Genomic DNA, 11,997 nt, shown 5'->3' with positions numbered 1-11,997 from the left:
AGCTTTTATTCATCGAACCATTGTTAGAGATCGATCGTGAGGACTAACGGGTCGTGATCTTTCGCCACGGCGATAACCTTTTCGCCGCTGCGAGAAACGAGTGGATGAGCGTCGTAAGCAATGGAATACTCCCCGAGAAATACCGTCTGTTCGAGAACCCCATCCCCGTCGGTGACCCCCGTCAGGTTCGTAGATCTCCATTCGCCTAGGAGCTTGTCGACGACATCCCCCGAAGGTAGGTTCTTGAAATGATTGTCGATGAGACACATCTTGGCGCAGCCGTGAGGCAAGACATCGTAGTTCTTGTTTGTCAGGCATGCATGGTTGCATCCCGTCGGCTTCCAATTCCCCCAGACGACGATCCCTTCGACTGCAGGATGCGCGAACGCCTCCCTCATTACATCCTCCAGCTCGATAGCCTTGTTTCCAGACAACATTAAAACACATCAAGGTTCGAGTTTGATTCGATTCGATTCGTTGATTATCGACACATGTTACACTTGTACCTGATTCGGTCCCCGTTTCGTGTCCAGTTCTGTTAGCCAGATCGGGAGCCCGGTGGTGCCAAGAACATCGAAGGCAGCTCGAATGTAAGGTAGATTTGGCCTTAGTATAAAATGGCCCTCTAATCCGATCCTCAGCGCGATATTATCGTTCCCCGGAAAGGACTGAATCTCGCTGATCCGTTCGACGTACCTGGACGGTGTTACAGCCATGTCGAACGGATTCTCGAGGGTATTGTACTCGTTTAGAAACAGGGGAGTCGAGGGATCCAATGCGCGAACAATCTGGTAAAACATTGCGGAAGCATTTGGCCCGAGGTTGTCTTCGAAGAAAGAGTAGTGTAGATTCTCGTTCATTACATCCCACGCGATGACATCTCCCGAATACCTCGAAACAACAGAGCCCACGTGACGAACCGCGGCTTTCAAGAGCTGTCTCGGCAGGAAGTGTCCGATCCACGAAGGCGTCTCGTTCTTGTTATCCCAGAGAATGTTGTGTCCTCGGATACTTATTCGGTGTTTTCTGAAGAAGGAAACCATGGCATCCGGAACTTCGTAGTTTTCCCTCCCCGATCGCGCCTCTGTGTAGTACCATTTCATCTCGTTTCCGAACGTCGTCGTCTGGAAGCGCCGCGTGAACCAATCTTGGTAGCCTTTGTTGTTGAGGATCTTCTCTGTCGAACCGCAGCCGATCAAAAAATCCGGCCTGATTTGTCTGATGGTGATTTTTGCACCCGGGAGATTCTTCCCGTTGCTTCGGACATGAATTCGCAACCTTCGGTGCCTAATCTGGTAAAACATCGACACAAAAATGTACCAGGATCGAACATCCTTGAATAACTTACGATGATATCGAGCAAAACTTAGCTCACCTGCTCGATGCTCTTGCTCAGCTGCGCTCGCCATTCTGCTTTCGTGAATCCCTTCAGCGAAACGTTGTCGATCCAGATTTCAACCTTCGTATTATTGCTCTGCATTGCACATAAAACAGATCGGATCCTCCTCGAACCGAAACTTCAGCTTCTTCGCTAATAAAACAATACCGAAACATAGAACTGAGCTTTGGTGTTTTCATCAATGGCGAAGCCTCCCTTGAGCATGGACCAGCAGCCGGATTTTGCTATCACGGAACCAACGATTAGCTTCCTGCTACCACCGGGGATCTCCAGGAAACCCGAGACGATCTCTTTTCCTCGATTCAACTGCAACCATGCTGCAAACAAAAGAGATAAAAAAAAACGTACCAACAACAATATACTATTGATCAATCAAACAATCTTTCACCTGAGAATGTATACAACAGATCTTTCTGAAGATTGAACTTGTGCGAGAAACTATCATTTGGGAGGTTTCTGTCATATGCTACCAAGAAAGTGTTGCCCCTGCTGGAGTTTCTTGCCTGAATCTTGCCACTTCCGAACACTCCCCATTCCGACGAGCCCGAATTGAAATTCGGGTTTCTGATCAGCCCACCATTGTACTGTGGAACCAATGGCTCCGCCAAGCACTGGGATTCATAACATCTCATTTAATCATTCTTTCCCCAAAATATGATCAAGATCTTTATTTTTTTTCCAAAAAAAGAGCTAAGTTCTTACTTCAATGGTGGCAGTATAGTCATAGGATGAATCACAGGCTCCAACAGCACAACCTGTTGATGAAAAAATCAGATTAAACTCAAGATTGTTGATTAATCACATTCATAGCAGAAACACTGACCTGTCAAGAACAGACAGCACAGGATACCAAGCCAAGCATAAGTTCCCATTCTTCCACAAATCTCTAAACAAGATTTGGATTCAATTCTATTGACTAAATATAATTAAACAACTTAGTTTCAAGAATTTAATTTTAATGGAGGAGATGCATGTATATAAGTAGTGTGTTGTGAGTGAAACGTATGGGAAATAAATAAATCACTGCAGCATTGATTAAACTTGCAATAAATTGTCAAAAAGGATAACTCCAAGATCAACTTATAGTAGATGAATTCTTTAGACAGAGTAATAACGTACCTTAATGTATGTAATTTCAGTGAAACTGAAAACCTGCAACTTCAAATATATCTACATATATATATGAAACAAACTTTCAACTGTGGTTTGGATTTCTCCATGGAAATCCCAGAAACATGAACAGCTTTGAAAACACACTTTCCTGGCAGTATTATGAATGTGCAGAAAAATGGTGTCCATGATTTCTTGAGAGCACCAATCCAGCATTCAATTCAGCACATGAAGTGTCTTCCTGCATACACACACACACACACACATATATATGTATGTATGCATATTATGTGTTTCCATTTTGCGGCGCAGACCATCTGAAGAACCATAAAATATATTTACTCAAAAGGGAATATGGCAATGGAGATGGCGGGGATTGGATTAACATTAGTTCAACACCACATGGATATTCGAAAGAATCTCAGCAATATAAACCAAAAGAGTAAGACAACATAGGTGATCAACATTCAAAGACTGTCTGGAAGACTTTAACCTATTACCACTTTTGAAGATCAAACTTGGGATAGATAGAACATTTTCAAGTAAAAGAACTACAATTCATGTGTCGACGATGATCCTATTTATAGTTTGGCTCTGCTAAATAATAATTTACATACACAAACAGATGATCTGACCTTAAATTGATCCAAGCATTGACAAAAACGAAAGATACCAGAAGATCGAAACAGAATCAGAACCTGTTTTTTCATTGTAGCATGAATTTTCTTACTTATTATCGACTTATATCCATCAAAGCTTAAGATCAATTACAAGATTGAATGTCGATTAAGATCCATCGAATGCAAAACTAGTGAAGTGTATCTGTGTATGGCAACTTACAGAGACTTGTATCACAGCAGCAATGTACATTGGCAACTTTGCTGCTCTCCATATTGATGTTCTTCTGCTCATATCCATCGATCGAAAAGTTTATCGGATTCAAGAGCTAAATGAGCTTGCCTGCTAACATTTTTGCTTCGATTCAAGAGCAGTTGGACGAACAAAGCATGAACCCTAATATTTAGGGCAAACTCGTGTAAGCACACTCACCTCAAAAAACGACTGGATTTGATCCAATCCTGAATTCGAGCAATCATGGAGGACCACCAATCGAATAAACAAATTCAAACCCTAGATGAGAGCGAAGGAGACACTAATTTCAGACCTCAACTCGCAATTAATAAGAGTATCTGCAATACCTTGATTTTTCGAATTGGGGGATTCCCTCGTTCCACGAATCGAACTGCACTTCTGATTAGTGACGAGCTTAACGAATCACGAATTCCATCTGTCAAATTTGAGAAACTTATTTAATCGGGCCTAAAATCGAAACAAACACTTCTGCGAGAAATCTTCAAATAAATTACGAAACGGAAATCTTTGGCACGCTCACTTCCTTTGTAATTTTATAAATCCAAAACTGAATGCATCTAATCCCTAAACTATTTCCTGACGCACACAAAACACATGCTACTTTGTATACAAATCTAAATGGTAACAAGAGCTGAATTAAGAAAATCGAAATCTGATTTAGTAAGAACATCCCATGAGGGTCACCTAATCTTCAACCGATGCCATTGCATTCCATTCGGAGATTAATGGAGTGACAAAACCTTAAAAACAATTAGAATTGTTCTACATTCTTCATCTCTGTGCTCTCATGGCGAGTTATCGTGATTTCTTCTGCTGTCTTCTTCTTGCAGCAAGTCAGTAGTGTTCCTTGATCGAATTTCATGCCATAGAATTTGAGTTCAATTCTGTTAATCTGTATCTCCATTCTTCAGGTTGTTTTTCTGCCGGAATCTCTGCTCAATCCTATGACTACTCTGCCAGCGTTGATGTAATAACAGAAGATCTTTCCTCTTCCATGCATTCATTAACGTACTGTACTTAAATTTCGATATAAAATCTGTAGTGCCTGGCGGAGCCATTGCCGCCACAATACGGCGGAGGCATGGTGCACGAGCCGAATTTCGACTCTGGCCTGGCCGGATGGGGCGTGTTCGGAGGTGGAAAAGTTGCGGCTAGGATATCCAGGACGGGAAATCATTACATGGCCGCATACGACAGGAAGCAGCCGGACGACAGCTTCGCGAGGGGATTTCATCTTTCGAAAGATCACTTGTATACATTTTCAGGTGAAGAGTAGTACTGTTCGATTGATCTGATGAAGATGATGATGCTGTAAGAATTTTGTTGTGTGACGTTTGGATTCTTGCAGCATGGCTGCAGCTGAGTGAGGGAAGAGACATTGTCCAGGCTTTTGTGAACACCTCCGGTCCGAACCGATTAATCGTCGGCTCCGTGGTGGCTAGATCGGGCTGCTGGAGCATGCTCAAAGGAGGCTTCACTGTTGATCAAAACATGAAGACTCAGCTTTATTTCAAGGTTTTGTTTGTCATCAGCAACCTTGTACAGGTCGAAGAATGGAGTGGTTTTATAGTTAAGGTTTTGACCTTTTTTTTTCTTTTTTTCTGGATAAATGGCAGAGCAATAATACCAAAGCTGAAATATGGATCGACAGTGTGTCGTTGAAGGGATTCACGAGAGGGGAATGGCAACAACATAGGAAAACAAAGATTGATGAGGTAAATTAATAATTCAAATCTCAAGAATTAAACTTTTAGATGAGATGGTTAATTTAATCATACATTGTCATGTAAAAATCTCCACCAGTTTCGGAAGCGCAGGTTGCGAATCCATGTCACAAGCATGGGGAAGAACCTCGACCGCGTAAATGTGACCATCGCCCAAATGAGAACACAATTCGCGATCGGCTGTGGCACGACAGCCAGCATCCTAGACAACAAGGACTACCAGACATGGTTCGTCCGGCGTTTCCAGGCGGCCACATTCGACAACGAGATGAAATGGTACTACACGGGAGCCAGCCCGGGTAAAGAGAACTACACGGACCCGGACGCCATGGTGTCCTTTTTCAAGAAACACAAGATCGATGTGCGAGGCCACACCATTCTCTGGGCGAACCCGAACATGACTCAGTCTTGGGTCCGGTCCCTGACGGCCTCAAAGGTTCGCGAGGCGGCTAAACGGCATGTCAGGTCTGTCGTCACGAGGTATTCGCACGATGTAATAGCTTGGGATGTAATGAACGAGAATTTGCATTTCTCTTTCTATGAGGACAAGCTCGGGCCGAATGCTTCCTCGATGTTTTACGGGATGGTTCGATCCCTGGATTCGAAGAATCCCCTGTTTTTAAATGAATACAACACCTTGGAATTCCCCCTGGATTCGAAGGTTATCCCGTCCAGGTATGTCGAAAGGATCAGGGAGATACAATCATTTCCAGGGAATGAGAACATTTCCCTGGCGATAGGATTACAGGGCCATTTCTCACCGCCGCCATCGCTGTCTTACATTCGTGCCGCCATCGACATTCTCAGCGCCACCGGGTTGCCGATCTGGCTGACGGAATTGGACACCAGACGCGGCCCGAATCAGGTAACCGAACAACTTGTATCGTTTGTTATATTGATTGTTACATATATATATATATATGTTGTATATAATATTTTTGTTGATATACTTTGAATCTAGTTTGCCACTTCATGTTTATTTTACAAGGATCTTGTTTGAGCTCGTATTGAGGTGAGCCTGATGTATTCTGTTAGGGTGTGTTTGTTTGGGGGTTTGGATTTTGAGTCGGGATTTGAATAGTAAAAATTTTGAATTTGAATAGTTGTATGATGTGATATAAATAGGTGATGATGTGATGTTTTGAATGTAAAATTGATTTTTAGTATAATATAAAAAATAAAAATAAGTGTTTGATTTGATGTTTTTGGGGGAAAATTTTGAATGAATAGTGAGATTTGGACCAAATCTCTCAACCGAACACACCCTTAGTTTATTTGAATAGAATTAGATATATGAAAACTAGGTTAATCTATTAGAAATTGAATAATCTAAACTGTCCTCAATAAATCTGTTCTTTATTTTTGTTTTCTTTATCCCATGGACGTAGTCAAAATAAGCTATTGATGAATTACCTAAATCTGTCTTTTTTATGTTTTCATTTGTTATTCGATCATTAATGTAATATGTTACAACAATCTTTTATACGTTGCATGTGCTGTCTTAATTATATTTCATGTTGGTCGTAAAAATTCAGGCTGCGGAGCTGGAGGAAGTAATGAGGGAGGCATTCGGGCATCCCGGCGTGGAAGGAATCATCGTATGGGGAGGATGGAAGCCGACAAACTGCAACCGGACATGTCTGGCGGCGGAGCACAAGACCAGCGCCGACAGGCTGCCTCATGGCTGCGCCGAGATGTGCCTGGTGGACGAGAACCTACGCACCCTCCCGCCGGGGGATGTCGTCGACAAGCTCCTGCAAGAATGGCGGACGACCAGCCTGTCCAAGGTCACCGGCAAGGATGGAACGGTGGAGGAGACGGTCTTTCTTGGAAAGTACTCTGTTCGATTCTTTCATCCCCAGATTCCGGCGGGTCGTCCCGGAAAAAAGATTGTCGTAACGCCGGGGAAAGACCCGTTGGAAGTCAATGTCGAATTGTAGTCGAGAATATTTAATTATCCCATCTTTCGAATAAAAGGGGTTTAATTATTAGAGGATTTACAATGGTCCACGGTCAACTCGGGACTTGGTGAAGAGTCTTGGGTTTGACTTTCAAGGAAGTCAAAAACAGGAGGCGGAAGGAATTGAATATCGATCGGCTATCGAGTAGCGAGATGGAAAAATCAACGGTCAGGATTGAATCCAACATATCCGACGGGGACAGCCTCACGTTTCTTGTCGTGAGCAATTACTCTCACCTGCTATGCACCAACGCGAGGTGACAGTCACTCATGGCTGCGGTATGGCTATTAAAACAAATGGATAGCCATAGCCCTCTATATTATTTGAGCCAAATAATTAAAATAAAAAATAAAAAAATATACCAATTTGTGAAGAGCGATTAGGGTTTCTGTTAGTATCCAAATTGAATTGATTAAAATCTGTAGAATACCCGCGTATGCGGAAATTTCTTCAATGGCCTCTCTTTCCTACTCATTTCTTCGTCGTCTTTGCTTTATCGTATTCCAACCTATTTATCTCTATAAAATATGGCATAGATTAAGAGGAAATTCGGTATTCGCAGGCGAAATCCCACTCCCTCTTTCTCACGATTCTTCCACCTTCAATGGCCGCCGTCAATTTTTCTTGCTCACCATCTTCCCTTTCTCGCTCACGGTCAGGCTCGATCTTTTTAATACCTTCGATTGCTTTTGAATTTCACTGTTTGTTCAGTTGTCGTTTTACCTGAAGTGAAAATTATGGATCGATTTCTCTTTTATCTCTGTTCTGTGTTTTCGTCGTCTTCTTTTATGTTCTTTCAGATCGATTTTATGGCTACGAATTCTCGATTAAGCAAACCTTTTATACTATCTTGACTTAATTAGGATTTGACAATCTTCAGGCTGTTCAATGTTCTCAATCACGGGAGCTTACAACGTGCGATTGGTATCGAATCCTTAAAGCAGAACAACAACGTACATTTTAGTGTCAAGAAATTGGACAAAGATGGAGTTCGTCTTCATCCTGGTTCACGTAATATTAATGCTCTCGCCAATGGCGGAGTTGAGGCACAGTCTGATTCTAACATTTATTTGGAATCACTTGCAATTAATACGGTTCCAATTACCTCCGGATTTGCCAATGGAGTCGATGAATTCGAGCTCGAAATGCCGTCGGAAGGCTTCTCGTCGATCCCCGAGGCCATCGAGGACATCCGCAATGGAAAGGTCGATGATTGTTGTATGCTACACGATTTTCTTTCAAGCTCCCATGGTTGTACTGTACTGATTGGATTGATCTTGCAGATGGTCGTGGTTGTGGACGACGAGGATAGAGAGAACGAAGGCGATCTTATAATGGCTGCATCGAAAGTCACACCCGAAGCCATGGCATTCATTGTGAAGCACGGCACGGGAATCGTTTGCGTGAGCATGAAGGAGGAGGACTTGGACCGGCTCCGCCTTCCATTGATGGTTAACCATAAGGACAACGAGGAGAAGCTTCGCACGGCATTCACCGTTTCGGTGGTAGGATTTTGTTCAAAAGCTGTCGTTAAATGATCATCTCACCTAAAAATTTAAAATTATAAGGAAATATATCGGAAATTCATTGATTTGAAATGATGATTTGTTGTTTTAGGACGCGAAGCATGGAACAACGACGGGCGTGTCAGCTAGCGACAGGGCGACGACGATCAAAACGCTTGTTTCTAAAGATTCGAAGCCTGAAGATTTCAATCGCCCCGGCCACATATTCCCGTTGAAGTACAGAGAGGGCGGTGTTCTGAAAAGAGCCGGGCACACGGAGGCTGCCGTGGATCTTTCGATGCTGGCCGGATTGGAGCCCGTCGGCGTTTTGTGCGAAGTTGTCGATGATGACGGTTCGATGGCACGATTGCCTAAACTTCGCGAGTTTGCTCGGAAAGAGAACTTGAAAGTCGTATCCATCGCGGATTTGATTAGGTGAAGATCTTGAATTCATCCGATTGATGTCGAAGGGAAGTTCGGAGAATGATGTGTTCGATTTTTTTGTCGTTGCAGATATCGGAGAAAGACGGATCGACTGGTCGAATACGCCTCGTCTGCACGTATACCTACGGCTTGGGGTCCGTTCATCGCGTATTGTTACCGGTCGATTTTGGATGGGATCGAGCATATAGCGATGGTGAAGGTGAATACGCTCGACTGGATCGATACTTGTTTGCAGAGTTGCGAAATGCTAATAAATTTCGATGTCTGAAACAGGGCAGCATCGGTGACGGACAGGATGTTCTTGTCCGAGTGCACTCGGAGTGTCTCACCGGAGACATATTCGGGTCGGCGAGATGCGACTGCGGGAACCAGCTGGCGCTGGCAATGCAGCAGATCGAGGCTGCCGGTCGGGGCGTCGTTGTCTACCTCCGCGGCCACGAGGGCAGAGGGATCGGTTTAGGACATAAACTCCGCGCCTACAATCTGCAAGACGCCGGGCGCGACACTGTGGAGGCAAACGAGGATTTAGGCTTGCCTGTCGACTCTAGAGAGTACGGAATCGGCGCCCAGGTAAAAAGTTAATCTGGTAGAAAAATGTATGATTAATTACATATTATATACGATTTCCTCGTCTTATTATGATGTACTTTGTGTGCAGATGCTTAGAGATCTCGGTGTTAGGACAATGAAGCTGATGACGAACAACCCCGCGAAGTATAGCGGCCTCAAGGGCTACGGCTTGGCCATTTCCGGCCGGGTTCCCCTTGTGACTCCGATCACCGAGCACAACAAGCGATATCTCGAGACAAAACGTCTCAAAATGGGACATGTTTATGGCCTCGATAGCAATGGGAGCCCAAAAATCATCGGCAATGACAGCAAACAGATTATCTCTCACCTAAATCTTAAGTCGATAGAAAAAATAGATCATTAATTACATATTATATAGTTTCGAACAAACACACATTCTTATATTTGTCGAACTCAAACGTTTGATTCTTTTATCCATTCATTGTCTCAACCATTGTATATGAACGTATGGAAAAACTCAACGACTATGTTAAGAAACGCGCTTTATACGCAATAATAAGAAACGCTTTTTAAATAAGACGCGTTTTTTCCCTTACTATATAGTTACCGTACAACACAGTTGAATTTATTGTAATTTGCCAATTTTGAATTGGGAACTTTTTTTTAATTATTTATTTATTTTTGGTTTTGGTAAACCCAATATTTTTTGTGTGTGTGGAGATCAAACACTAATTATTATTAAAAACTTAATAGGCAAGTGAATTCACGTCTACAGCTAATAATATTTCAATAACGTTATACTACTTCACATAATAATTACATTTACCATTCTTTCTTCTGGCCAAATCTCCACCGTCGGATATAATATGCATCCAACGGTTACTTTTAATTTAAGATCTTCTTTAAATGCCGCTGCTAGGCGAAAATTTCACAGCCCATCTTTCCCAAAGCGTTTCAGATTCAGTGACCTTTACAACAATGGCGGTTTCTAGGGTTTTCTCGGCGGTGATGGTGGCGTTTCTGTTGGCGTCCGTCGCGCAAAGTGTAACAGCAAATTCGAAGTCCGGTCATCCGCCTCGATCCGCCGCCGCTCCGTCCCCTTTGGAGTCTCCGTCTGTCGCGTTTCCTCCATCTCATGGCGCTCCGGCGCCGGCTCCAAGTAGCGGCGCGATTAATAGAGCAGGTATCGCCGCCGCGACGGCCGCCGGAATCCTCGCCGTCGCTCTGGCCGCGTGAATAATCTGATAGCGTAGCGGACCGCTCGATTTAGCTATGTTTGGTTGTAGCTTTGCTTTATGAATCAACCATTGAATAATGAGTTCAGTTATTTTTGTGCCGATTTATTATTTGAGTGTAGTTGCAAATTACCGTAAAATAATTTTTCTTAACTGATACATTATTCAGTTTTGATTGTTTCAATAAAATGTAGTAGTGTTATTTGTTTGTTAAAATATTACTTAAAATAAAAATTAAATTAAATCAAAATCAAACAAACACGTACGATACAAGGGTTTGTTTGATCCCATATAAAAATATACTTCCTCCTCCTCCGTCCCACAGAATTATAATTTGAGTTGTGGTAGACACGAAATTGGACTTTTTGTTCTGTATTAGTGTAAAAATAAGTGATAATTGTGTAATAATAAAAAAAAATAATACTCCTTATATTGGATTGTAGTAAAAAAAACAAAAATACTTGTATTAGTATAGTGTAATATAAAAGTAATGATATTTGTGTAATATATTATAAATTGAAAGGGTATTTATTATGTTATTTGGGTAGTACAATTATTAAATTATGAAATAGTAACATTGTTTTAAGACGGACGAAAATAGAAAATTGTAACATTTCAATGAGACGGAGGAAGTAATAGTTTTATAGTGATATGTTTATTTATAGAAATGAAATTATTGTTTTAGGACGGACAAAAATGATAAACTAAGACAATTGTATTGAAAAAGGAGTATTATTCTCTCGAAAAATATACTATCAAAATAGTATTTAAACTAAAGTTAAAATTAAAATCCAATTTCAAATCAAAATAAAAAAACACCTCCGTTCATCACCAATCTATCCGTTTACTTTTTACATTTTAATCTTTAAATATTAATTATTATATCATAGTACTAATAAAAAAAAGGACAAAAATATTTCTATTAGTGTCTTATAATACTAATGTAATAATATTTGTATAAAAAATTATACAAATATAATGATATTTTTAATGTTAAAAACAATGACGTCAAATGCAAACGGATAGATTGGCGGTGGACATAGATAGTATATTTTTTTTTATGTTAGATTAAAAAAATGTATTAAATTATTGATTTTTTTTATTAATAAATATTACATATATTGTATATTTTTTTGTAATATTTATAAAAAAATTGTATCAATAAAAAAATGTTGAATGAATACATGTTTTTTTCTTTCATATATATTAAAAAAT

At 41.3% G+C, this 11,997-nt stretch overlaps 3 protein-coding genes and 1 long non-coding RNA gene across 10 annotated transcripts; 3 read left to right on the top strand and 1 right to left on the bottom strand.

Moving 5' to 3' along the window:
* Positions 1-23: 23 nt before the first annotated feature.
* Positions 24-3,977, bottom strand: LOC127262320 (endo-1,4-beta-xylanase 5-like). Of its 7 annotated transcripts, none has more exons than XM_051290963.1 (10): positions 3,709-3,977; positions 3,560-3,640; positions 3,350-3,472; positions 2,223-2,826; positions 2,102-2,154; positions 1,788-2,010; positions 1,547-1,716; positions 1,376-1,474; positions 507-1,292; positions 24-419 (listed from the first exon to the last, which is right to left on the bottom strand). In XM_051290963.1, the coding sequence occupies exons 4-10, from the start codon at positions 2,269-2,271 to the stop codon at positions 24-26; spliced, it is 1,776 nt and encodes a 591-aa protein (XP_051146920.1). In that variant the 5' UTR covers positions 2,272-2,826; positions 3,350-3,472; positions 3,560-3,640; positions 3,709-3,977. The 7 variants fall into 7 exon arrangements, with proteins under 7 accessions (XP_051146920.1, XP_051146921.1, XP_051146918.1 ...); XM_051290964.1 differs by having other exon boundaries at positions 3,350-3,469; XM_051290961.1 differs by having other exon boundaries at positions 3,560-3,588.
* On the top strand, positions 3,977-4,515 carry LOC127262322 (uncharacterized). Its single transcript, XR_007841120.1, has 3 exons — positions 3,977-4,215; positions 4,294-4,349; positions 4,425-4,515. It is a non-coding gene; the product is annotated as an uncharacterized LOC127262322 (long non-coding RNA).
* Positions 4,516-4,562: 47 nt separating this feature from the next.
* LOC127262361 (endo-1,4-beta-xylanase 5-like) lies at positions 4,563-7,264 on the top strand. The gene is made up of 5 exons (XM_051291014.1): positions 4,563-4,647; positions 4,731-4,897; positions 4,999-5,097; positions 5,186-5,971; positions 6,642-7,264. The coding sequence occupies exons 1-5, from the start codon at positions 4,563-4,565 to the stop codon at positions 7,044-7,046; spliced, it is 1,542 nt and encodes a 513-aa protein (XP_051146971.1). The 3' UTR covers positions 7,047-7,264.
* A 284-nt stretch (positions 7,265-7,548) lies between these two features.
* On the top strand, positions 7,549-10,124 carry LOC127262503 (bifunctional riboflavin biosynthesis protein RIBA 1, chloroplastic-like). Its single transcript, XM_051291209.1, has 7 exons — positions 7,549-7,721; positions 7,948-8,272; positions 8,351-8,572; positions 8,685-9,007; positions 9,086-9,215; positions 9,290-9,586; positions 9,675-10,124. Exons 1-7 carry the CDS (start codon positions 7,672-7,674, stop codon positions 9,948-9,950), a joined length of 1,623 nt encoding a protein of 540 aa, XP_051147166.1. The 5' UTR covers positions 7,549-7,671; the 3' UTR covers positions 9,951-10,124.
* Positions 10,125-11,997: the final 1,873 nt, after the last annotated feature.

This window comes from Andrographis paniculata, unplaced genomic scaffold, assembly GCF_009805555.1.
Source record: "Andrographis paniculata isolate CXL003 unplaced genomic scaffold, ASM980555v1 Contig65END, whole genome shotgun sequence".
NCBI classification, from domain to species: Eukaryota; Viridiplantae; Streptophyta; class Magnoliopsida; order Lamiales; family Acanthaceae; genus Andrographis; species Andrographis paniculata.
This window is presented reverse-complemented; position numbering and strand designations above follow the sequence as displayed.